Source organism: Ursus arctos, unplaced genomic scaffold (assembly GCF_023065955.2).
Source record: "Ursus arctos isolate Adak ecotype North America unplaced genomic scaffold, UrsArc2.0 scaffold_36, whole genome shotgun sequence".
NCBI lineage: Eukaryota > Metazoa > Chordata > Mammalia > Carnivora > Ursidae > Ursus > Ursus arctos.
Window position 1 is genome coordinate 17,134,695 of NW_026623050.1, and position 26,821 is coordinate 17,161,515.

Here is a 26,821-nt window from a genome sequence, read left to right on the forward strand (position 1 = left end):
GTAGGAATTAATCAGAATCTCCAGGCATAGGGAAAAGCATACCTAAAGAGTATGGAGGATAGAAAGACCATGATATGTTTAAAGAATGGCAAGTGGGTCAGTCTGGCTAGAGTATAGAGAATGAAAGGGAAAAGGCGTGAAGTTTGGTTTGTGCATAATTTCTTGGCTACAGTGAACAGAAAGGTGATGCCAGAATGTCGGATTGTGTTAGATTCCCTTATTAGACAGTAAGTGGTGCTGTTGGCCCAGGATGGCTTGGTTGCTGGCCGAGGGCTAACGAGTCTTTTAGAAAGAATGTCGTGCATTTAACCGTCTAAACCCATAAGGTATTGAAAAGCTGTGAGTCCTCGACTTGGGGTAGGAGGAGCTACAGAATGGTTTATCAACTGTGTATGTTCTCCCCGTTGTAGAACATTCCAATTCCAACCCTGAAGGAATTTGCAAAAGCTCTGGAAACCAACACTCACGTAAAGAAGTTCAGCCTGGCTGCAACCCGGAGCAATGACCCCGTCGCGATTGTGAGTAAAATTTTAGAAAAAAAAATTTTTTTAGAAATATAACATGAGGGCACCCGGGTGGCTCAGTTGGTTAAGCAGCTGCCTTTGGTTCAGATCATGATCCTGGAGTCCGGGATTGAGTCGGGCATCAGGCTCCCTGCTCAGTGGGGAGTCTGCTTCTCCCTCAGACCCTCCCCTTTTTCGTGCTCTCTCTCCTTCTCTCTCTCTCAAATAACTAAAATCTCTAAAAAAATAAATAAACAAATAGATAAATGAATAAATAAATAAATATAACATGAAAGTATTTAATTCAGTAGAAACTGTCTTTAATTTGTTTTACCAATTAACAATTTTTAAATCTGGCAAATGTATTTTCTTTTTTTTTTTTTTTTTGATTTTATTTATTTATTCGACAGAGATAGAGACAGCCAGCGAGAGAGAGAACACAAGCAGGGGGAGTGGGAGAGAAAGAATCAGGCTCATAGCAGAAGAGCCTGATGCGGGGCTCGATCCCAGATCGCCGGGATCACACCCTGAGCCGAAGGCAGACGCTTAACCGCTGTGCCACCCAGGCGCCCCTGGCAAATGTATTTTCTACACAGTTAAACAGAATCAGTTATACTGAGACAATAAAACAGAACCCAAATGTCAGGCACTTTGAATTAACTAAAATTTTGTGAGCACTACACTTTTAAGTGAAAGAAATAAGATTGGATTAGTCATTGAGCTAAATAAATATTTAGATTTTGCTCTGTGCTTAGTACAAGTTTTCTGAAACTTTTGTATCTACATTAACATTCTGTCACAGTCCACGGTTATTATAAGACCCCCAAGTCCTACAGGAGCTCAGCACATATAAAAGTATATTTCATTTTAACCTTTGAAATGGATTAGTATGTTTCAAAAATATTTTAAACAGCCAGATTTTAAAACCTTTTTTTGACACCGTTAACCAGAATATGAAAAAAAAAAAAAAAAAAAACAACCAACCAAAAGCCCTGTTCCTTCCACGCATTTCAGGTAATTCAGCTACATAAGGAAGCCCCTGGGCCCAAGTAAGTACTACAACTATTACCACCGTCGATGTTATTACTATTAATAGCTAACATTTCTTGGGTAATTAGTAAACGCCAGCAGTAAGCTCTGTGCTTTACACATATCAGCTCACCTAATCCTCACTGTAATACTATGAGGTATGTACTATTATTAGCTCCCACTTGAACAAATGAGTGGTCTGAGGCTCAGAGAGGTTAACTCTCTTTTCCAGCTTAACACAGCCAGTAAGTGGCACCACCAGGTTTTTCTGGTTCTACAAGCAGGATGGCTTAGCCATCAAGCTCTGCTATATTTGTACACAGAGCCTGCCTGTCATACATTTGCTAAAATATGTCAATTTGGGGAGCCTGAACATCAGCCTGTGGTTCTGCAGCCTCTAATGCTCAGCCCTTGATTGAAGCTAGACAAACAAGTTTTCTTGACTTGATGATGTGATTGAAAGTAACATGTCTGTTGGAAGACCTAAAATGGCATGAAAAACAGGTAACATGGAGGGCGCCTGGGTGGCTCAGTCGGTTAAGCATCTGACTCTTTAGATTTCAGCTCAGGTCATGATCTCAGGGTCATGAGATCCAGCCCTGAGTCGGGCTCTGCCCTGGGCGTGGAACCTGCTTAAGATTCTTTCTCTTTGGGGCGCCTGGGTGGCACAGCGGTTAAGCGTCTGCCTTCGGCTCAGGGCGTGATCCCGGCGTTATGGGATCGAGCCCTACATCAGGCTCCTCCACTATGAGCCTGCTTCTTTCTCTCCCACTCCCCCTGCTTGTGTTCCCTCTCTCGCTGGCTGTCTCTATCTCTGTCGAATAAATAAATAAAATCTTTAAAAAAAAAAAAAAAGATTCTTTCTCTTTCCCTCTGCTCCACCCCTAAAAAAATAAAATAAAATAAAATAAAATAAAATAAAATAAAATAGTAAAATAAAGTAAAATAAAATAATAAAGACAGACAACATGAAAGTGATGACTCCCTATCACAACTGCTGACACAGAGTAGATGTTTGAACAACACTTGTCAAATGAATGAATGAACATGACCTCCAACCTCTCGGCAATCAAGAATATTTCTATGCTGACCATAGCATATATAAAATAAGTAGTCATGTAAGAGGTACTAAGCTACAGAATTGATGTTTTCACCAACAGTTATTACATATGTAAATGCGTAAGTTGAAAGCGGTTTTGAATTTGAAACCTATCATTAAAATAGAAAAAGAGCAGAAAGGTGAAATTAACAATTTAAGGATTTTTATCAGTATATGATTTTTATAATCTCTGTCGTTCAGATTTGTTTTCACTAAAGCGAAATATTCACAGTACATTTTGTATGTGAGTGACTAAAGGGATGAATGAGGGAATTATTTGGCACTTCAGTATAATATATTACAGTAAAATTGCAGGGATGGAAATAGGTTATAGTCCATTGCTGATACCACTAGCAAATAGTCCAACTCTTCTACCCGGTCAAATAGATAGCTTGCTAAATGGACTAAATAAATTCCAAATCTAATAAACTCTTCGATACTCTTTTTAATGCAACAGCTATGTGTTGATTGCATACCACGTGACAAGCCCACCACACAATTGGAAGGAATAGTTGGGTGTGAAGAGACCAGCTTCTCTGGCCTGATTCCTAGATGGCTTCCTATGGTCCAGCCTTCAACCTGGCTGCCCTCAGGTGGTTCTCCTTTCAGCCATACGAAAGTCGAGAAAGAACTTTTCTGTAGGTTGAAAATCGGTCGATTACCCCAGAGGCAATAGAGATCTTCAAACGGTGATTATGACTAAACAACTCGCTGCAAAGAACTAAAGATGGGGGCGCCTGCCTGGCTGACTGGCTTGGCTGATACAGCATGAGGCTTTTCATCTCAGGGTTGTGAGTTTGAGCCCCACATTGAGTGCAGAGATTACTTTAAAAAAAGAGAGAAGAAAAGAATTAAAGATCAGTGTTAAAGCCAAGAGTTTCAGAAACTTTTCTTTTTTAAAATTCAGAAACAGAGGGGCGCCTGGGTGGCTCAGTTGGTTAAGCATCTGCCTTTGGCTCAGGTCATGATCCCGGGGTCCTGGGATGGAGTCCTGCATCCCTGCTCAGCGGGGAACCTGCTTCTCCCTGTCCCTCTGCCCCTCCCTCTCTCTCAAATAAATTAAATAAAATATTTTTTAAAAAACTACAGAAAATAAAGTTCAGAAACATGCAATGAGGCACTTGTGAGATTATTGTGAACGTAGGCAAATTGTGAGTATGTGACATGGCATTATCCCCATTCTACAGATGAGGCAACTGAGGCTGATAAAATTTGAGTAACTTCACTAAGATTACACAGCATGTAGACGAGCCAGGAAGTGCATTTAAGTGACCTATAATCAAGTTCAGTTCACCGTGCCCCCAGCACTTCCATAGAACCACATCTCTAGCAGGGACCAGAGAAAGTCCAAATACATTAAAAAACACTTTTACTATTAACAATGATGCCACATAAAAGTCAAGAGTTTAGGACAGCACTGTCCCTAACAAATAAAATGAGAGTCACAAATGTAAGCCACATATATAATTTTATATTTTTCTGGTAGCCACATTCAGAAAAAAAAAGAAATAGATGGAATTCATTTTAATACTATATTTTATTTAAACCAGTATGTCCCAAGTATTATCATTTCAAGATATAATTTGAAAATGTAATAAGGTTTTTTCCATTATTTTTTTCATTCCGCATCTTTGAAATCCAGTATGAGTTTTCCATTTACAGCACGTCTCAATGCAGACCAGCCATTTTCCAAGGGCTTAAGAGCCACATGTGTCTTGAGGCTACGCTTTGGATGGTGCAGGTTTGGACAATGCAGGGAACTGGATTTCCATATAATCCTGTAAAGTACAGAAAGCAAACCCTTCTCTTTAAAAATGTATTTCCACTGTAACTATATAACATTTAAGAAATCTAGTCTTTGTTTTACTGATGTTATCCCCAGCACATGTAATAGAAGCTTAAATATTTGCTGAACTGAAATTAACTTGGGCTTGCAGCCCAGGGTTATGTTTGGCTGGGTCTCCCCTGTTTTGTTCAGAATGAGAAAAGTGTTTTCTCAAGTTTAAAAGAAAGTGGCAAGATCCTGGCTACTTGCCAGGAAGTCCTGCAACTTTTTTTTTTTTACAAAGGCCTAATTGCTCCAACATTTTGTTATTCTGATAATGAACGTAAATCCTGAAGCCGGGAGCGTCCAGAAGGAAAAGCCTGATGCGTTTCCTCCTGATGCTCTAATTAAAATGTGTACGTTTAATCCTAATTAAGGACCTAGCAGTGAATAAATGCACTTTGATTTACGTGGCGTACAATAATGTCAGTCCAAATCTTCCAGCTTTCTTTGCAGTTAAAGCAACTGCTTGACTAATACACAGGATTATTTTTCTAGGCTGGTGCTTCTCAACCCGGGGTAATTTTGCCCTCTGGGGGACATTCGGCAGTGTCTGAAGATATTTTTTGGTTGTCATGTCCAGGAAGGGTGCTATTGGCATTTACTGGGTCTCAGAAGCTGCTAAATGTCCTGCAGGACACAGGACAACATCCCACAACAAAGAATCCTCTGGCCTCAAACGTCACTGGTGCCAAGGTTGAGAAATCCTGTTCTGGTCCCAAGTTAGATTCCTTCTCTTCCTTCTTCCTGTGTTTTCTACCATAAAAACAATTAAAATAATTAAGAAGTTCCTTGTTCCATTCCCCAGAACAATCAGTATAAGCAATTTGTTTTTCATTCTTCTTTTTTTTTTTTTTTTAAAGATTTTATTTATTTATTCGACAGAGAGACAGCCAGCGAGAGAGGGAACACAAGCAGGGGGAGTGGGAGAGGAAGAAGCAGGCTCATAGCGGAGGAGCCTGATGTGGGGCTCGATCCCATAATGCCGGGATCACGCCCTGAGCCGAAGACAGACGCTTAACCGCTGTGCCACCCAGGCGCCCCTGTTTTTCATTCTTCTAGTTGTTGTCTTTATGACTTTAGTCAAAATGGTTGTCCATCTTGGTGAACATTAATCACCCAGAGAGCTTTTTAAAAATACAGAGGTCCAGGGGCGCCTGGGTGCCTCAGTCGTTTGGGTGTCCCGACTCTTGGTTTTGGCTCGGGTCATGGTCTCGGGGTGGTAGGATGGAGCTGTGTGTTGGGCCCTGTGCTCAGCATAGATTCTGCTTGTCTCTCTCCCTCCCCTCTGCTTCTACTCTCTCTCTCTTTCTCTCTAAAATAAATAAATAAAATCTTAAAAAAAGAACTACAGCAGTCCAGGCTACAGCCTGAGATTCACATTTCATTCATCTGAGGTGAGACCCAATGCTTTATATATTTTAAAGCTTCTAGATCATTCTAACATGGAGGCAGAATAGAAAACCCCTGATATACATACTTTTTTGGTTTTGATTTATCATCTTAGATAATTTTTGTTTCTCCATTAGAAAAACTGAGAGCAGTTCTATACTCTGCCTTCATCCCTCCTCTTTTTCTACCTACGAATTTTAGTTATTCCATTATTTTCACCCCTTTCAGCTTTGTATGTTTTATGCCATTATAGTCTATGTTTTGTATATAGATTAATTGCAAACATTTAAAACTCTTCACCAGTACTTACAATTTCCTGGCTGTGTAAATGTATAAATCTCTGTTTTCATGGGCCTTGCTGTCTAGTGACTAATGCTGCTCTGAGTCTTGTTGCTTTGTAAATACTTTATCATTTCTTACTAGAAACTTTTAGAACTCTCTCTTTTCCCTTGGAGTTCCAAAGTTTCCCTTGTATGTGCCCACTTCTTAACTCATTTTTCTGAACATCCTGTGGGTTCTTTCAGATGAAGACTCATAACTCTCTGCAACTCTAGGAAATTTTTTTCCTATTTAATTTTTTCCCTTCTGTTGTCTTTTTTTTTTTCTCTTTTCTCTTTCTGAAACTCCTACTAACTGAATGTTGAACTTCTGTATCTTCCCCCATATCTTTCAACATTTGTCTCCTGTTTTCTATCTTTGTCTTTTGACTCTACATTCTTGGGAATATCCCCAGATTTGTGGTCTACACTCACCAACTTGGTCTTCAGCCATGCTCATTTTGTCATTCTGGATGTCCAATACTTTTCTTTATTCCAATGTAGTATTTAAACTTTTCAGGACATTTTCTGGTTCAAAGTCCTCTTTTTTTTCTCCCCACAATAGTCCAGTATTTATTTTATGGATACCATGTGGGGTTTTTTCTTTTTCTTTTTTGGTGGAGAGAAGAGGGAGAATAACAATTAGAGTCTTTACATTTGCTTCTGTTCCCTGAGTAATCTCTGTTCCCTCTATGTCATGTTGTCCTATTTGGTTAACTTGGCTTTTCTCTTCCATGAGGTTGGTTTTCCTACAAGGTCTGGCAGTCACTGGTTGCCAGACTTGCATGTAGAGAAGGAGGTTGTTTTATGTGAACCAGGGTCATTTCCGCAGCAGTTGTATCGATCTGTTTCACCAACAGACCTGTCCCTCAAAAGGAAGGCCCTTTCTGTTTCCCATTTGTCACCATCCAACAGGCTATGTATTTTATTGATTAATTTATCAGCTGTCCTCTTAAGACAGATTTTTGTTTTCTCTGCTGCTAGCACACTGTAGAAGCCCACTAAATAGTCCTTTTTGATTGAATGAATGAATGAATGAATGCTTTTGTAAGCAGGCAGGTGGATTGACTGGCAGCCCTCTCTGAAGTGTGTGCATGAGAAGCTGACAGGTGGCTGGGAGTCCCGCACAAGTCTACAGCTAGGAGGGCTTCACTCTGGGAGGGGTTCATTTCTGGACATAGCTGAGGTTTCTCCCACACCATATCTGGTGGGAGGTCTGAAGGTGCCTCTGTTTCTACATGGCTTCCATCTCAGCTCCTAGCCTCACTAGAGGCTGTTTCTGGGAAAGTTTTCATTGACTGTGGCCGCTGGCCCCGTTATTTTTTTTTCCTGGGAAGCTGCAGGGAGGGGCGATGTGCTCTCCATCCGCTCTAGCTGTCCCAGGCTGTTCTTAAGGCAGTTCTTTAATGAGATGCCCCAATCGGGACTTACTCTGGCATCTCAGGCAACAGCTTTGTTTGTGGTCATTTCTCCACCAATCTGTCTTTTTTTTGTTGTTATTTTGGCAATTCTTCAAGGGAATGGCCCTCTGTTTTGTTTTGTTTTTCTTACACTGTGAGAGTTCCAGTCACTTAAAAATGACCTCTTTTCTTCATGCCAGTGGCAAACTTTGGGTGCAAGGGGAACAGGCAAGTGCATGTATGTATCTCTTATTTTGAACTGGGGGTCCCCCGTGGGTTTGCCACTCGGAATGGTGGTTATATTCCAAAAGTTATTTTTGAGGAATTCTGATTTATAGATGGCCTGAAGTAATAAGACTAAATCAGTAGTGCCCACATGCAAGTCAACAGTGAAGTTTTTTTATCCATTCATAGGAAAAGGGACAAAATAAAATAATTCTGAGATCATGTCCTTTCTATATTTCTCCTAATGTTGAAATGTCTTTTTCTCAAATAAAACAAAAACAAAAACAAAATCACACACACACACACACACACACACACACAAAGCAAACTGATAATGATAACAGATGGTAGTGGGATTTTACTCAACGTCCTTATCTAACACAGTTGGTAATCCTGTGTCAGGATTTTTTGTCTTTGTTTTTGTTTTACAGGTATGCAAAATTCCTAAGTCTGGGCCGCTGGACTGAATTATTCTTCGTTTGATTTGACTAAGTTTTCCTTTAAGTACACAAAAAACATCTGTGTTTAATTTGGGGCTGGGGAGTTCAGTAAATAAATCTTCAGAAGCATTAATGGTTACTTCTTTTTTGCATAATAAGGCTTTTGCAGATATGCTGAAAGTAAACAAGACCTTGAAAAGCCTAAACATCGAATCCAATTTTATCACTGGGACCGGGATCCTGGCCCTGGTGGAGGCATTGAGAGAGAATGACACCCTGACAGAGATCAAGATTGACAACCAGGTATGACTCACAGGGTGCATGTGAAGGGGGGGGCCACAAGGCAGTGAGTTGAACGCCAGAGTTCTGTGACTCAAGTCAATGTTCCGCTTTCCTGTAAGCTACAACAGCTGCTGGCCTGTGGAGGGTGTGTGGGAGCGCATGTCAGTAACAAACGCGATGTACAGTGAGGCAGCCCAAGACAGAAAGGGCCAGCTCTGCCCCAGCCCTGGCTAGTCGGCCACCAGGTGAGGAGGAGGCGGGGCCGCAGGTGTTGCCGGCTGCTTTGCGTGGCATCACTCTTGCTTCCTCACAGGAATCTCAGCCAGTCCTGTCCCAGCCTTGCTTGTTGCGTCTCACTGGGACTATGGCTGCGAGGAGAAAGCAGACTGGCCATGCCCAGAGGGAGACTCCCGGCTCTGAGCAGAACTGGACTCCTGCAGCCTGAGGCTGGCCACAGAGCCTGGTTAGAGGAATCCTGGTTCTAGAAGATGGTCTGGCTTGGAGGAGCAGGCCACACCCACAGTGCAATCAGTCTCAGCTCTGTTGCAGTGTTTCTTAGGTTCCCATCAGCAGCCAAAGCAAGCTGCTTGTCTCTAGGGCCACATCTTCCTGAACCCTGAAGGCCTTTTCCCAGCATCCGCCTGCTGTGTTTCCAGTTGCTCTGCTGGCTTCCGCTGGCTCCTGCTGTCCGACAGCAATTCTCAGTTCTCAGCATGGTGCTGTGCCCCGCCCCTTTCAGTACAGGGAACCGTCTGCCATGGGACTCGGTGAGTCTGAGAGGTCTAGACACGGTCTAGTGGGCAGAAGGGGCCCTGCGATGGCCCAGGAAGAGGAGACAACACAGAGACCTGTGCTGTGAGCATTCTCCCATGGGGAGGGCGCTCACTGAGAGTGCCCCCTGCATGTCCGGAAATTCCCTAGTCTAAACCTTCCAAGAGCTGATAGAGCCCTAGGATTCTACCCAGGACTTTTCCTTAAGTATGGAAACCCCCGGCAGGTCCCCCGAACAGCTCTGCTATTCTTTTTGGCTAATTAGGACATGGGGGCTGCTTCAGTGCAGGTCCTCCACCCCTCGACTCCTCCAGAGGCTTGCTGCCAGGGGAGCAGGGGAACCTAGAGAAGACAGGTGCTCCTTTACTCTCGCCCTCCCCAGAAGGGACACGTCACCAAAGCAGCTTTCCCAAATGCAGATATGGGAAAGGGTATGCACAGCAGCCGCTGTGTGCAGCCGCTAGTAAATTTAAAAGGAGGCATCAGGGAGTGGGAGAGTAGGAAAATGAGCCAGAGAGAAATATGAACTGAAAGAAAAGAAGTGATGACTCAGGAATATTTACCAAATGCACTAGTATAAGAAAGAAGTTAAGTGAGCTCTTAGCATATTATTTCCAGGACACCTATGACAGAAGTGGATACCTTATTCCAAAGTGTATTTAACCTCTTATGTTGGTTTAGGCCATTATGAAACCCCATATCTGAAGTAGTGTTCCAGATACTCTGTTCCTAGTTCCTTGTAAGATACCACCTGGTTAGGACTGGCAGATAAAGTACAGTTAAATTTGAATTTCAGAGAAACAACAAATAATTTTTAGTGTAAGTATGTACCATGAAATATATGGGACATGCTATACTAAAATATATACATATTTCTTTTCATTTATTGAAATTATTTATATTTATTAATCAAAATTCAATTTTAACTAGGTGTCCTGTATTTTTTATTTGCTAAATCTGGCAACCCTACATCTGGTGAATGAGCTGGAATCCTGAACATTGAGTATCGAGCAGCTTTTCATAATGCATGTGAAGAAGACCCTGAAATACAAAGCCAGAATCTGCTCTCTTAAATTCCCCTTACCTCAACCTTATCACCCCTCTTCGGTCATCTGGGATGGAATTGTGTCGTTTTTCCATTTTATTCGCCAGTATGCCTCTGAAATAGCTTCTTTACACTTGCGACAAGAAAGAGGATGGAGACTTTCTAGAGCAACTGGAAAAATTCTTTGCTTTATTCCAAGGAAGAGGAAATTCAGAGTAAAAACTTGATTTCAATCCAAATTTTGTTTTTCGACTCATAGGCATAGAAGTAGACCTCAGTTTCCTCATCTGTGTAATGAAGGATAAAATAATCTGTAAGACCGTTTCCTCAGGCAGGGCCAGCAGCTGAGACCAATTTAGCATCCTTGCAGCAGACAGCTGCACCGAAACAAAGGCCTGCTGAGAACCCATCACTGGGGCGGGCTGCCGTGGCTAGGCTCCAGGTAAATAGGTAATGATTTAATCAGATGCCCCATGTGAGAAGAACAATCGGTGATGCATATTAATGAAACAGATGGGCAACTGCTAAATAAATTTGAGTAAACAAAAAAGGTAACTTAAAGAAAACAGAAGAAATGTATGCTTAAACTTGTGTTTCTCTTTTGCCTTTGTAGTTAGTGACTTATTAAGGGGAAACATAGGCAAATTACAAGAAATTTTGGCCTCCGTTTGTTGCCCTGGATTTATATAACACAAAAGACCTCAAATAAAAAGACCCAGGCTGAGAAAGAAAGGTGCCCTATGTTACATTACGTTCTCCCCTTCTTTTCTATGCCCCTCGCAATACGCTTTTCTGCAGCTCCTGCATCCCTTACTACGTAGCCATCAGCAAGCCCATCCTGCATGTTACCCAAGCATGTTACCACACAAAGGTGTGAGATTTGTGAGGGGTAGTAAAGGGACTTTATGTCATCCCTCCCCATCAGCCACATCCACCGTGAGCTCCTTCTGCCCTTGGATAGCACTACTTGGCTCATTCCAGGGGCATACGGCATAACTATGGCGGCCCCAACCCTAGCTCAGGTCTCAATCCCTAGTACAGCCCACTGTTCGAAAGCGTGTCGTGAGCTAAAATTGTTCATGGAACTGTGAGGTCAGGATCTCTTTTTTTGCTGCCTCTCCCTCCCATTAGCTTAGAACGCTAATCTCTACACTGGATACCCAGAGTTATTGTCTGACTGGAAATACCACATTTTGTTAATTTCTTGGGGAGAGACTGGTTTGACAGGTTGCTGGGTGAAAAGAAAGAAAAGGAGCAAAGAATTAGACCTTAGGACTCGCCTAGAACAAAAAAGTTTCTCCCTAAACCTTTCTCTTTCATCTACTCGATACTTAAATTTTCCAAAATTAAAAGATGTGTTTTAAAATATAATAATTCAATCAAAATTGCATGGTGCTGGCACAGAAATAGACTTGGCAGAATAATGGATTGCAGAAACACCTCCAAGTATACCTGAGAATTTTGTAGCAGAGTTCCTCCGTGAGGAAAAGATAAAGTGAAAGATAGTGGGACACTTTCACTAGCATTTTGGAACAAGATGAAGTTGGGGCTCTATCTTGATTCTTATACTAAAATTCATTCCAGATGAAATGAAGATTTAAATATGAAAATATAGGGGCGCCTGGGTGGCACAGCAGTTAAGCATCTGCCTTCGGCTCAGGGCGTGATCCCGGTGTTCTGGGATCGAGCCCCGCATCAGGCTCCTCCACTATGAGCCTGCTTCTTTCTCTCCCACTCCCCCTGCTTGTGTTCCCTCTCTTGCTGGCTGTTTCTATCTCTGTCAAATAAATAAACAAAAATCTTTAAAAATAAAATAAAATAAATAAATATGAAAATATATGAAATCATAAAATGGAAGAAACCAAAAGGATTTCTGATAGAAGAAATCAGAAGAGCCTTCCTAAACATGATATAAAATCTAGGAGATTGATATAAATTTAGCCATATGAAAATGAAAAGAGAATCAAAAAGAAAGTCAAAGACAAACTGAACAAAGTATTTTCAACACATTTGACAAAAGTCTAATTTCCTAATATATAATAAACTTACAAATTAATTTAAAAAAAAAAGGAACCATGGGCTGGTAAAAAAAAAATACACAAATGACAGAGATTGGTAGTTTCCAAAAAGAGAAATACAGATGCATAAGAAAATTAATTGTTCTTATTCATACTTTGAGAAATGCAAATTAAAGCAAATAAATACAAGTGAAATATAAATCTTCACCTATTAGATTGACAAAGGGGGGAAAGATTGATAATATCCCATGTTGGCCAGGGTAGGGAAAATAGTAAATCTCAAACACTTATTAGCAGGAGTAAAAAACTGTCATACTTTTGAGGGTAAGTGAGTAATATATCAAAATTTGAAACATGCTTACTCTTGGGCCCAGCCCTAATTTGCCCTACAGGCAAACTTGCAGAAATGTCCTAGGATATACTGTGTGTGCAAGGGAAATTAATTGCACCATTGTTTGGAATAGTAGAAATGAAAAGTAGAAATGGAAAGGTGTTCTTAATATTAAATGAAAAATAAAAACACGTTTCAGAACAGTATGCTGATATACTCCATTTATGTGAAAAAAGCATACATGTACATATTAGGTAGACATATGAATGCATAGAAAATGTCTTAAAAGACTACATACATATGCCAAACTGGCTTTCTGTATGGGGAATGGAAATACTGGGGGAAGGGAGCTTTTGTATTTTATACTTTTTTTGTGTGCTTTTTCTAAATAAGCCTATTCTTTTTAACTTAAAATTTTTTAATAAATATATTATGGAAAAATTGGACTTTAATTTTTGTTAAATTTTGATTAATTTTAAATTCCTATATTTATATGCCCTTTTTTAAAATTCTTTTAATTTTTTTCTTCTGTCTCAACTTAAAAAACAAACAAAAAAACACAAAAAACCTCTTTCACCAACTTAAAAAACGGATTTTTCTATAGCCCAATAACCCCTTCAGTGTTTGATAATTCTCTTGGCCATGGTTCAAATCACAATGAAGCTTCTTTGGGATCTCCTACTGAGACTCTGCTGAAAAAGAATGGCCAGCTGGTTGATGAACTTTAATTATTTTTGGATACGGATCCAAGAATAGAAAATTCAGGAATCGGATTGATTGCTGTAAGACAGTTTCACTACTTAAAAACACCCTTTGTTTAAACCATGGAAACTGGGGTAAATTGGAAACACCGACTATTAGCTTTGCTTTAATTTTACGTGTGGAATCATCTTTTTCTTCATAAATAATTTGCTTAGTGTTTTAGTTTAGTGTGCCAGCAGATATGGCTGTCTGTTGGATTTTGTTGGTCTCAAGTGACGGGGAGAAAATATCTCAAGTGACTTTATTCCTTTCAATGTGATACTTTTGCCCCTTTACCTTTTCGTCCAGCAAGTAGCTGTGTATCTCTCCCATGCCAGTAACTGTTTCCTCTTTCTTCTTGGTCGTCCCGTGTGTGTGTCCGCACCTATAACCAGAGACAGCAGTTGGGAACAGCTGTGGAGATGGAAATTGCCCAGATGCTCGAGGAGAATTCAAGGATCCTCAAGTTTGGCTATCAGTTTACCAAGCAAGGGCCTCGGACAAGGGTGGCAGCCGCCATCACGAAGAATAATGACCTGGGTAATGCAGCCCTAACGTGTGCTGTTGGCAATTAGAAGAGCAGGATGACTGTTTATTTCTCCACTTCCGATGCAGAATCTCACAGACATCATTCCACCGGCGTTTGGTGTCAGCCCTTGATCAAAGGCACATTATTACGTTATCCTAGGAATTCTCAACAGTTTCACAGTGTTTCAATTTTATTGTAGCATTCTCTCAAGAACCGTTTGTTCTTTTTTTCCGGACAACCTTTGATTTTTGCTTGATTTCCTTTATGAATTTGGTTCTCCTTTACTTCTTACATGTAATCACCCTATGTTGTTATCTGCACCAGAAGATGGATGCAGTGACTTGGAAATTCCCAGTTCACTTATGTTTGACCCCTGACTGCGCTTTTGCACTTGGGTTCGAATGCGGTTATGTCTGATACTTTGGTGATTTCCATGTGAAGTAAAGTAATGGAGCTATGTTATCAAGGTTAAACTTAGAAGTAGCCTCTTCAGTTAGCCCCTCTTTAATTTTTCCTGCTGCCTAGTCTTTGCTGAGGATCCGTGACATTTCTTCTGTTAGGATGAGAGGGGGCATATCCTGGTCAACCGCAGTGCAAAAGAATAGGACAGATTGGGAAAGCTTAGTCTGGGCACCACTCAGTCACCTGAAGCAGCATGGCAAAAGGCCATCCAAGAACAGACAGTCACTTGGCAAGCAGCCAGCCAATAGCAGAGCTCGGTCCTCAGGTTGAGGTTCAGGGACAGAATGCCAGGCCTTGGACAAGAGAACTGGGCACGGTGTTCCGCCAAGTAGAGTGCTGGCCACGGGGAGGATTCAGATCGTAGACAAGACAGAAACCAAGAGGTGGAACTGGAAGGGGCAGGTAAAGATTAGTGTCCTTCTCCCTGGCCAAGCATGCTCAGCCAAGTTGCTAAGGCCCAGGCGAGGCAGGTTCTGTGGCCTCCAGAGCCTGGCCAGGCATGTGGCAGTGCTTGCCGTTGGAATGTAGAGGATGAGGCTAAGAGGGCAGCCCCGCATACAGGGCTCTGGGGAAGGGCGGAGGCAGCAGTCAGAAGGCACCTAGGAAAATTGCAGGGAGTCCACAGCTGAACAACATGGAGACAAAAGAGAAAGAGGCAAAAAGAAGAAGCTTGAAGTAAATGGGGAAAAGATCATGAGCCCAGGAGTGGCAGCTGTGGGCTATAGCTTTTGTCTCATTTTCTGCGGGCTGGGCTATTTAAAGTGGAGACTTAGGGCAGGACCCCAGCCAGGGCACCTTTTTGCCAAATCCAAGAGGGTTAGAGGAACTCTCTTCCTATCCACCAGCCAGGCCTGCAGGTGGAGAGGTGAAAGGGGGAAATGGATTGCAGAAACTGGGAATGGACAGTCAGGGCCACTTTTTTGGTACTGAGTACCCACTCAAGGGAACCTTACTCTCTGAGTTTGCCTGCCATCTGAATCACCGCTTCCAAGGGGGGGTTGTTTAAAGCAGGTTTAGAAACTGTGAACATCTGTTTGCAGCTCCTCCTCGTTTTCAAGCCATAAGCAGAATTCATAGACTGTAAGCGTGTCATCCTGGGGAGTTAAAGCCAGCTAGGGGTCAGGTTGCACAGAGGCTGAGCTGTGCTGTGGGTAAGTGATCATGGAAATACTCAGAAGTTCACTGTTTCATGGGTCTATTCTGGACCTGCTACTCCATAGACATTTCTACCATTCAAGTTCCCAAATATCAGACATGACTTTATTTAAAATGCAAATTCCGCAAGACACTAGATTATTATATCATTTCCATTTATACCATGTATTGGGTAATTGAGTATGGAAATTTAAGATAACTATATCCTTAAATGTGTGGGATTGCTGTTCGGGGTGATTAATGTTGTTTGTCTGGAATTTAAGGACCATCCCTCCCATTTATCGTTTTTCTTCCCTGTCTTTATTTCTCACCTAGTTCGTAAAAAGCGAGTTGAAGGAGACCGAAGGTAAACTTCTGCAAGAGGAGGCAAAGTTGCACCATGGTGGCCATTTAAAAATAAGCAAGCAAAAACTCTTCTCCTTTCCCATCAGGACCATTTTATCCAAGGTTGTGCATTTCCGTTAACCACCCAGCTAATAATTTAATTCTTGTTCTTTTTTAGCACTACTTATTTATCTTGGATTTTTTAATATATACAATTGTCTCATTTGCTCACGGGCACTTCTGGCAACTCACACCAGTGGACTTCAGCAGATCTTAGTGGGTAACAGCAATCGAAAATTACTTAACCACTTTCATATTGGGTTGTCTGTCTTTCTTACATGAACTTTTTTTTTTAATCACTGAAAGGAGTTTAGTATATACGTGTATTTGTAACTGTGATTACGATAGAGGCCTATCTCTGTTTACATGCGTAGCTTTGAGTTAGGCTAAATACATCAGAAGTATTTTTCTGACCACATAAGAAGTTAGTATTGCCAATCTTCACTGGGTGAGAAAATGTGACCAACTTGGCACCAATTCTCCAGAAAATCACTAAATGCACATGCCCCACTGTTTGAAGAAGTGTACTCTGAATGCACGCGTCCCGCTCTTTGAAGATCAGTGGTATCATCTTCCTGAAAGCAAGGCAGCGTTATCATACTTTAACACAGCATCAGCAAATAAGTCTGAAATAGTAACCCATGAGTAGTCTTCAGGGCAGACTTACAGGCAGCAAAATTATTTAGCACACCTACCTTTATTGATTAGTCAACATAAATTCGATCTTTAACATGACTCTAATAGATAACTTTTTACAAAGCTGTTTTAAACTTCTCCGGACATGATGGGAAATTTTTAAATTTTAGAAAGAGGCCAGCTTTTAAAACAGTACATTCCTCAATAAAACAATAGTAATTGCACCTTAGTCAGAGTTGTCGGATACATATGATTGCATCATTTTGGCAAATTTTAGAAGCATGTATTGCTTTATCTTTAGTGTGACAAGATCACAGAACGAAATGTGAATGTTCAAGGTACTTATACAGACGTTTGTGCCTCTGGCATGATCTATCCAGACTTCTGCAGACATCAGGGGAAAAATGTGATTTATCGCTTCTCCAAATGTTTGTCTTCTCAAGGACAAAGCCTGTGAACGTACAACTGAGATGATTGCGTGGTTGCGTGCAGTGACTTTTCATCTAGCCGTGTGACAGTGTGATGCTAAGGAAACACAGGACTACAGCGTTTGGCGCGAGCTCACAGGCCTTGGATGACAGTCAGTGCCCGAGGCTGTCCTTGGTGGCGCTCTGACACTGCCTCAGGCACCTCTCCCTCTCTCCCTTTCTTCTCTCTTCTCCCCTCCCTTCCATCCAGCTCTTTCTCTTTTCTCTTCTTTTGTCTGAAATTCTGAGCCTTGTAAAGGCAACATCCCTTGTGCTGGTGACACCTGGAGCTAAAGACATTGCTGACTCAGAAGAAGATGGGCCCACGTCCGCATTTGTTTAGTTACTGAGTGTTCCTGAGTCACTTGATAGTAGTAAAACAAGCTAATGGGAAAACACTGTGTGCAGTATTCTGGTTAGCCCGTAAAACACATGGAATCTGGTTAGGAGAGAGAGCCTTCATAAAAGTGGACATTTTCCTGTATTACAAGAACTCACATCCGTATCTCTAAAATCCTTTGAAACGTCTCATTTTCTTGACAATATTTTACATTTTTTGAGGGAATAATGAGCAGAATATGTTGATATATTTCGAGTCCTAGCAGTCCTTGAATTAGCTTCTGACTTGATCTCTCTCTCTAAAAAACATGGTAAATACCATTTGATGGTTTTCAGTTGGTTTTTCCTTCCCCCTTACTCATTTAGGTGTGGTGTGTTGAAGCCAACTCATACAGGCTTTCCAATTATTACATTTTCCAGAATTTTGCAAACTTGTTGTTAAATACAGCTGTTATTAAAAATTTAATGGCATGCATTTACAATTAAATTATTTTAAAAACAAAAGTAATACTCAAAAATACCTTTTAATTTTCTTTGCTCTTGAGATCATTCAGACCTATTGTGTCTGTATGACAGAAATACTGCATAATGATGTACTGTTGGGCATCTCTTTCCAAGTCAGAAGTTTAGGACTTCTTGCTGGTAATTTGAACTTGGCGATAATGGCAGTACTTACATTATGGAAATTAGCAAATGTTACAAATCAGGACATCCCCCCCCCCCAGGTTGCTGGTTGATGAACATTCATCAGCACACCACAGGGTAGAATGTACACATTTCTTTTTTTGTATACAAATGTTTTGGTTACCATGTTGCCAAAGGGAAGAACCTTTCTCTTCCGCGTCTTTCTCCTTCTTTAGATTTGTTGTAGATATATTATAAGTGCTGAGTCCCTGACAGGCCCTTCAAGTCAGACTTTTTCCTTTCTTTCCTCACTCGCTGTCTTCCTCGCCTTCCCCTCTATGAAATCCTGTGTCCCACAGAGCGTTCCCTGCAGCCCCAAGGACTGGGCGCTAACGCAGTTCCCGACAAACTCTGGCAGAAAGCAAGAAAAAAAGTCAGAATTTGATGGTGACTGTGCTGTGGTTGTTGATAGTATTAAAGCAAAATAGTGGGCTATTAACAAAATTTAGCCCTGTTTTTAGCTTGTTTTCACAAGCTAAAATAGTTGGGTCACATGTAATAGAATGTGTAAAATCAAATCTTTATTACTCATCAGTTTATCTTATCATTACTTGTGTTTTTAAAGTAGCTTGAAAGGTGACATTTCCATGAGTATTCACATATCAAAGATAACTATTAGAAGATAAACTTACATTTTGGGGACCGTATAAATCATTGAATTAGCCCGGGACTTCATTTTCCTGTTTGCCCAAAGTGTGTAAGTAGAAACTTTTTCACGATTAACCCCTTACCATCCATCATGGTGGGGCATAATGTATATAAAGTATTTTTATATGTATTCATTTTGCCAAATACTATGTTTTGAGAGATTTGGCAACACCTGGACAACTGATTGAAGGGAGATAATCTCTCCCCAGACCACCTCCTTTCCTTTTCAGACCTGTACAGGCCCATGCTAGTGTCATATCACTCATCAGGACATGCAAGCTCATACACCAACACCCATCCCAGCACATGTGGAAGACGACTTTTTAGGAGAGAATTTGGAAGTCTAGAGATCACGTAACTAGTCCAGCACTGCATCTCCCCATCTGCCTGAAGCATGCGATGGAAGCTCTTTTATCCTCATTAACACAATTAAATGCTTTCCTTTCATCGTGGTAGGACATAATGTAAATAAGTGTGTGTGTGTGTGTGTGTGTGTGTGTGTGTGTGTGGCCAAATATCTAATTATCTAATGAGGTATGTGGCTACATCTGGACCACTGATTGAAGGGAGATGCGCTCTCCCCTGCTCCATTTCCCTTGTCCTTCTTAGCATTGCTGCAGGCCCAGGTTCAATGCAGATCACTCCCTGGAGCTGGCAGCTTAGGTCACCAACCACCAGATTTCACAGCATGTGTAGAAGATAAGTCTTAGGGAATTAGAAGCCTGGAAATCATTGTCCCAGCACCAAACTCTTCATACGCCTCAAGCGTGTAAATGGAAGTACTTTCATCTTCATCAACATGACTACGCCCCTTCCTTCCATCTCGGTAGGGTAAGTTGTATATAAATATTTTGTACATAAAGATCACCAAATACTGTAAGTGGTATTTGGCTAAAGCTGGACGACGGATTGAAGGGAGATGCTATCTCCCGGTCCCTCTTGCCTGACCCCTCTTGGAGCTGCTGTGGGCCTAGGTTAGAGAATCACTAGCCTGGAGGGGCATGGGCCGCTCGCCCGTCTTAGAGCACCAGTTCATCTTACGATAAAAGCCCATCTCCATTTAAAAACTCAGAAATCATCCCAATGCCTATACTCCTCAGAACAATTTCCCTAAGGGAAGCTTGGTACACCAAACCAAAAGAACAGCTGCTTCTCTTCCAGACAGAAATGTGGCCCCTGGCAGGGCACCAGCATTAGGGAAACCAGTGTGCTCTGAAGAACTACCATGAGAACTTTTCAGATACTCAAATCTGAAACTGGCATGAAGCATCAGCATGTTTAAATGTGGGGTAGCTGTTTAAATTTCCAAAAGAGTTTGCAGATACTTCCTCTTTTCAGGGATTTGATGTACTTAGCCCTCTCCCAGGCAGTGTAAAGGAGACAGAGAAAGTGTAAGAGTTCTGGATTAATACAATTTGATATGTGTTTCTGGGTTTTGGAAGTAGAGTGCCTTTTTGCAAAGTGGATACCATCTTTCTAGTTTGAGTATTGATAGCATCGGCGGAAGTGGGCAGGGGGCAGTAAGTTGTGAATACTGGGTTCTGTGGTATGTTACCTCTACTGGGTTGGAATTGTTTCAGCTTTTAAGTCAGGATCCTGAAGCTTCCTTCCACTCTTCCACTAATGATGCAATAATAGCTATTTTCATTTTAATGAGCAGAGAACAAAAAAGAAATGTTTTAGCTCTGCCTTCCAGTACCAGGTTCCACTTATTGCTCCTCACTTCAAATATCCCTGCCACTTACCAGACCATCCTCAAAGCTTAAGGACTGGGACACAGGCAAAGGCAAGGTGTGAGAACGCTTGGCAGCATCAGGCTGAGCCCTCTGGATGAAAATCATATGATCGGGCCTCCTGGCAACAAGCTTGAGAGAGAAGAGTACCCAGAACCTCAAAATGTATTTATTGTTTTCTTGCTCCCATCTCTAGATTAGATCGAATTTTGTTTTGTTGTTCAGAAGTTATTAAGTGGAGGGGCTGAGTGAGGTGGGGATGAAGATGGAAATTAAAGGTTTCCATTTGCTTAAGGGGAGAAGTAAGCTCTGCTCAGCTTCCGCCTTCCATCCACCCATAACAGTAATGATTAAACATCCAGGAGACGGATGGAGGAAGTGTTTCAAAGTTTAAATCTGTACCCTGGCTCTGGGTACTGTTCTAGGAAGGCCACGCACTTCGCAGAACTCATGCTAGTTTTGTGATGCATCACTGACTTGGGAGAGGGTGAAGGAGACTGGACTTCTCTCTGACGTCTTCCGTGGTGGTCATTTCGAGCACACTGGCTCTGCTAGTCGGTATGGTGGAAGGGCACCATACTAACGGACTCAGAGGCTGACCCCTAATCCCATCACCAACACTTAGCAGGTGTATGATCATGGGCAATTCATTCAATTGCCTGACAATTATAGACTACATAGGGGGAAGAGCACTGGATTTGGAGTCAAGACACCTGGACACTTGGCTCCACGCTTTCTTAGCTGAGTGACTTCGGGGCAAGCCACTTAGTCTCTCAAGCCTAAGATTCTTCAGCTATATTATAATGGGGATACTATCTTCACTAACTACCTCACAGATTTGTGGTGAGAAAATAACCAGATAATGGGATGAAAACACTATACTGGAAAGGGCTATACAAAAGTGGGAGACCATTTTCATCATCTATTCACTAATGTTTTCCACTGCCTCGTAAATCTGCTTTATTTTCTTCTGAGCATTGAGTAGGAGCAATCACAGCATGGGTATGACATACATAGGGGACTGGAATTATTTCATTTTTAACACAGAGACGGGAGAGGTAGTTGATGGGTGGGCGCGTGTTGTATACGAGTGATGTGTGTGGTGGCGCATTTTCCTGGGTCATCTTGACAGTACCCCCAGGACATGGTCAGGGCCCTTGCAGTGAGTCTAAAGCTGGACACAAGTGGGGGAGCAAACAGTGATTAAGAATTGAGGGGAGAGTCTGGGGCAGTGCTGCCCTCCTGCCAGGCTCTGTCACCACAGGGGTAGGCTATGACTTGAGGTCTGACAGGAGACCTAGGAGCGAAGATTATCCTTAAGGCTCTAGCAGCTGTGTAACAGGCTCTAGCCCTGATAGTGAAGGGGAGAAAGTGTCACCTGTGAGATCAGCTCTCCCGGTCAGCAACTGCCTTGTTATCACCAGCAACCTTAGCCTTGTCAGTATTTTTGTGCTAAGAAAGATATCAAAACATGGCGTCACGGGACCTTCATAAGCGCGTGGAGGCAGGGAGCATCTCATCAAGCTTTGTGTCTTCAGTAGCATCTAGTCAGGTGCTTTGTATATATCTGGTGCTTCATAAATGTTGCTTGAATTGAATTGTCCTCCCGCCCCGCAAGAATGATGCTCCATTGGTCATCATGTGATGTTTGGAAAACAGCTCTGATTTGGATGCCCGCTGTGTGTGACTTTGGGCAAGACTTTCCATCTCTCTTGTCTTCATTTCATCTGTAAAATGAAGTGAGTGAATTAGATGCTTTCTAAGGACCTTCCCAGCTCCCAAGCGTTACAATAATCCTGTGATTCTGAAGTTTTCATTGCCTCTGAGCATGCGTGAGCAATGCCTCTGTTGCAGCTCCATCCCTCTTCAGAAGGTTTTATATCCAGAGGAAGAGGTCTGAACATTCCACAGACAGTTATCTGTTCCTCTTCAGCAGTTTTTACTGTCTTCAGAAAAGGAAATTTTAAAATATGTAATATTTTCTCCTCAAAATTGGTGGAGAAGAAGAGGAGGAAATGCAAAGAAGAAAACTGAGCACAGTAAACACAGCATGTTTTTCATAGGCTTTTACTTAAAGTGTGTGTGCGTGTGCGTGCGTGTGTTTCTGAGCACATATTGATAATGAGAGAAGCCAATCAGAAATACCCTGTGTAATTGAGACAAGCTGGCCGCGGTTTTAAAATTTCCCATGGATAATCTAAATGCGAATAGATAGGAATTGGCCATAGGGTGAAATGAGATGAATAGAAAATGTGCTTTTTAAGGAAGTTTTATTTTAGTACCAAACATTGCCAGTGACAATCTTTAGTTAAGAATGAAATTATTCTGAACTAAAATTCTTATCTCTGTCATTTTGGTTTAAAAAAAAAACCCGCTATATTCATGGAATAATATTGATATTTTAATTAAATCTTTATCTTAATTCTGTTTCATCTACTCAAGGAAAACAAGCAGCATTTTTCATTGCATTTAAAAATGTAAAATACTTGCATGCCACCAATTGTAATATCTTACCAGTTTGGATGCTTGTAACGTGTGACCTTATGTGTACCTGTATTGTTTGAAGAGAACAAAGGAAATAATACTTTGTAAACTGTTTAAACTTATATTGGCAACATTTATTTGGCTAAGCAGTTATTGAAAATTCACATAGTCTCACTTTTCGTTTCGAAAGTTTTCAATCAAAGGTAAACATTCATTAGGGAATTAAAGACTAATTTGCCTTTTAAATGTGAAAGTGGACATTGTGGGAAATAAGTGTGTCATAAAGCAAAATGTATGAAGTGTGAAATCCTCTTACCCTGATAATTAATAGGAATCCCAGTGGGCACAAATAGGTGTAATGTTTGACCCTTTGGAATTAGCCAGCCAGACCTAATGCTAAGGTGAATGTATACTGTTTTAATTCATCAAGATCTTTCTGCTTTCAAAGATATGATGTATTCATTTATGCCTGGAATGAAGTTTCCAAGTGAAAATGTACAGAACATTAGGAATTAATAAACTTTCCTTTTAAAATGGAAGTAAAGACTGAATCTGGCTAATTTTTAGACACGTCATCTTTTTAAAATGAATGGTTGGCACCATGTTCTCATATTAGACGAGTACGTTTGCAGAAAGGACTATAAAGTGTCCTTATTATGAAAAAGATAAGAAGTAGATAGACAACGAGAAGTAGCCAGAGGGAGAAAGAATTCAGTATTAAAACAAATACGCACATATTTGGCTAAACAGTTAAAAATTGTTAGACTAGATGGGAGCAGGAATATAGATAATCCCAATGGGTTCATTGTTTTACCTTGATTTTTTTATGTTAACTTTGGATTTAGTTGTTTTTGTTTTTTTTTTAAAGCTATGCGGGATTGATAACACAGAACACTAAAAATAACAAAGTTATATTGTAAAGATATGCCCTGGAAAAACAAGAAAACCTATTTTTCCTGCCCTCCTGCTGAACTCTGCCCTCTTTGTCACTTAGACTGATGGAAAGGTCCAAGAAGCACAGAGGGCCCATGTCTAATTTCTGTATTTTCTGTTCCATACCTTCTTGTGCACAAGGAAGTATAGTAATTATTTTGTTTAAAGGATTCCTTCAGGCTATGGGGCTGTACTGAATAAAGCCACAGATATGCATTTTGAAGTCTGACTTGCCTAGTTCAAATCTCACTTGTCAGCTGTATAACTTTCCGTAGATTTCCTAGCCTCTGTTTCTTCACCTGTGTAATAGGAATCATAATCATACTTGACAGTAGTGACAATGGTACTATTATGAGGATTAATGTGTAAAACACTTAGAACAGTGCTTGACACGTAGCAGGCACTTAGGTATTACTATCCTAAACTGTAACTTAAATATCCATGGATATGAAAGCCAATAAAGTTGTCCGTTTTATGTTGACAATGTAGGAATTTAAGCAGGACCGTATCTTACTGATTTTTGTGTTTCTACTGTCCATTCCTTCTGGCAAACAAGCCCTCCCTCATCACTCCAATAATTGAATATAAACAAGACAGAGCTGACTCAGGAGTTACTCCTGACATGCCCTCTCATTTAGTTCTGCTTCTTATGACTTCCTTGATGTTTTAACTTGTTTGTACCTGCTCTGCTTTCGGGGTACCCTCCTTTGCATTTGGCAGTCTGGCTCCAGGAGCAACTGCTTTACTTTTGGGACTGTCTTGTGCCGGACTTTACTCTGTGATGGACCTCCCTCTCTCGGTTTGATTATTCAGCCTTCCTCTTGTGGCTCACCAGCCAGGGAACATGATCAGATGTCCACAGTCTCTAGCAAGTGTCCCACATGTCACAGGACCTCAGTAGGAGGAATTAGATGTATGTGTGCTTGAATGAGATTGGGCTGTGTGGGGGGCCCAACCAACCTAAGGAGATGAAATAGGAAAATCAGGCAGCTTCATGACTCAAAAGGTATGTGTGTGTGTTGGGGGAGGGGTTCTCCAAATTGTAGACCACTCCATTTACCAATCCTGAGCAAAATTTTAGAAAACTTTTTATCTGCTTTAGTGGTTTTTAGGCACTTAGAGGGGAGGCAGGGGTCTCTAAGATGCAGCACAGATTCATTTAGAGAAAATAGAAAATCATGAGAGTCCAGGGAAAAGAACACACTGTATTTTTCAGCAGGACATTTGACAGAGTCTTGCAACATCCTCGAGAAATGTGGGTTTCGTAATGATGAAACTAAATAGTTAAATGACTGGTTTAAACAATCTTTTTTGACTCTTGATCATAAGTAAAAGCTGATGAATGGAAGAATTTCAACCAGAAGGGCTTAGTAGCCACCACACGACTCTTCCCTTGACATATTTGGATCAGCAGTTTATGGGTAATTTGGAGGTATACTGATAGAATACCAACCGAATCTTCAACTGATGGGCACTGGGAGGGATGAGGAATTCTTTGAGACATTCAGAAATCTGGACAGGCCAAAGTCGAAGCCTGTATCTAATCAGGTAAAATTTAATACAAGTAACAGTATAGTTGTCAATTTTTAATCCCAAAAATTAAACTACAAAAGATAAAATGGGAAAAATATGACTTAACTGCCATCTGTGTGGATAGAGACTTTGGGCTTGGCTAAAAGCTTACCTGTGAATAAGAAATAGAATGTCCTGCCCAAGAGCTAACTCTATCTTAAGTCACATTAGACAAAGAATCTTGAGATTTGGCCAAAAATCTTCTATTTCGGCACCTGGGTGGCTCAGTCCGTTAAGCATCTGCCTTTGGCTCAGGTCATAATCCCAGGGTCCTGGGATTGAGTCCCTCATCCGGCTCCCTGCTCAGCAGGGAGTCTGCTTCTGGGTCTCCCTCTAACCCTCCCCCTGTTCGTGCTCTCTATTTCTTTCTCTCTCTCTCAAATAAATAAATAATCTTTAAAAGAAATCTATTTGTCCTGGGCTTTGGGCCTCAGCTTTTGGAATGTGTGCTTCAATATTATTTTCATCATCCTTTGACTTTAGCATGGTAAGTATTAAGTGTTTATACAGGTTATTATTTTTTTAAAGATTTTATTTATTTATTAGAGACACACACAAGTGGGGGGAGGGGCAGAGGGAGAAGCAGACTCCCGCTGAACATGGAGCCTGATGCAGGACTTGATCCCTGGACTCTGGGATCATGACCTGAGCTGAAGGCAGATGCCTGACCAACTGAGCCACCCAGGCGCCCCTATAAAGGTTATTCTTATAGCTAATCAGTCAATAGTATCACTGATAAGAACAAAGTATGTAATTTGGATTGGCTTTTATTATATGAATATTCATTTTCAGATACAGGCAGGTGTTCTAGATACAATGAGTGAAAAATCTCTATATTATTTATTTGTTAAAATTCTACGTAAGTATAAATGTGTACTAATTACTGGTAAGTAAAATGTTGTAATAATTGCTGATTGTGAAAGGTTTATTTTATGTTCAAAACGAATTTAAAAATCAATTCAAAATAAAAAGCATTAACTTTCAAGTAGATAAATAACTTGACAGTAACTACAAATATAGAGAATGCATTAGCTAGATAACTTAGGAAGGACAATAAATTTTTTTTTTAGTCAACCAATGTTTATAAAAATTTAAACAATATGAGGAAGCATAAATAGAGGTTACATCACATTATACCTCTGTTCTTTGTGGAAGTGTTTGGTATAACCAGTGTTTATAATTTAAAACCACAGTTTAATTCTTACCTAATTCCATTTAGGACATGGATCTTGTTCATCCCCGTACATCACCCGAATTTGACTCTGTGTCTGTAGAAGAGTCTTACCAGCTGACAGTGCTGGGAAATTATTGTTCCTATACTACAATGTTAAACTTTACAATTTTAGCACTAATATTTTACATAATAATTTTTTTTTA

General features: G+C 40.9%; 1 protein-coding gene across 1 annotated transcript in view; it reads left to right on the forward strand.

Moving 5' to 3' along the window:
* The window catches only part of TMOD2 (tropomodulin 2), a 52,473-nt gene extending 28,995 nt beyond the window's left edge, over positions 1 to 23,478 (forward strand). Inside the window, exons 7-10 of the mRNA XM_026518483.4 lie at positions 411 to 518; positions 8,390 to 8,533; positions 13,814 to 13,958; positions 15,880 to 23,478. Of these exons, the coding sequence (XP_026374268.2) occupies positions 411 to 518; positions 8,390 to 8,533; positions 13,814 to 13,958; positions 15,880 to 15,914 (432 nt within the window). The 3' untranslated portion in view covers positions 15,915 to 23,478. The remainder of the gene's footprint in view (positions 1 to 410; positions 519 to 8,389; positions 8,534 to 13,813; positions 13,959 to 15,879) is intronic.
* The last annotated feature ends 3,343 nt before the right edge of the window (positions 23,479 to 26,821 follow it).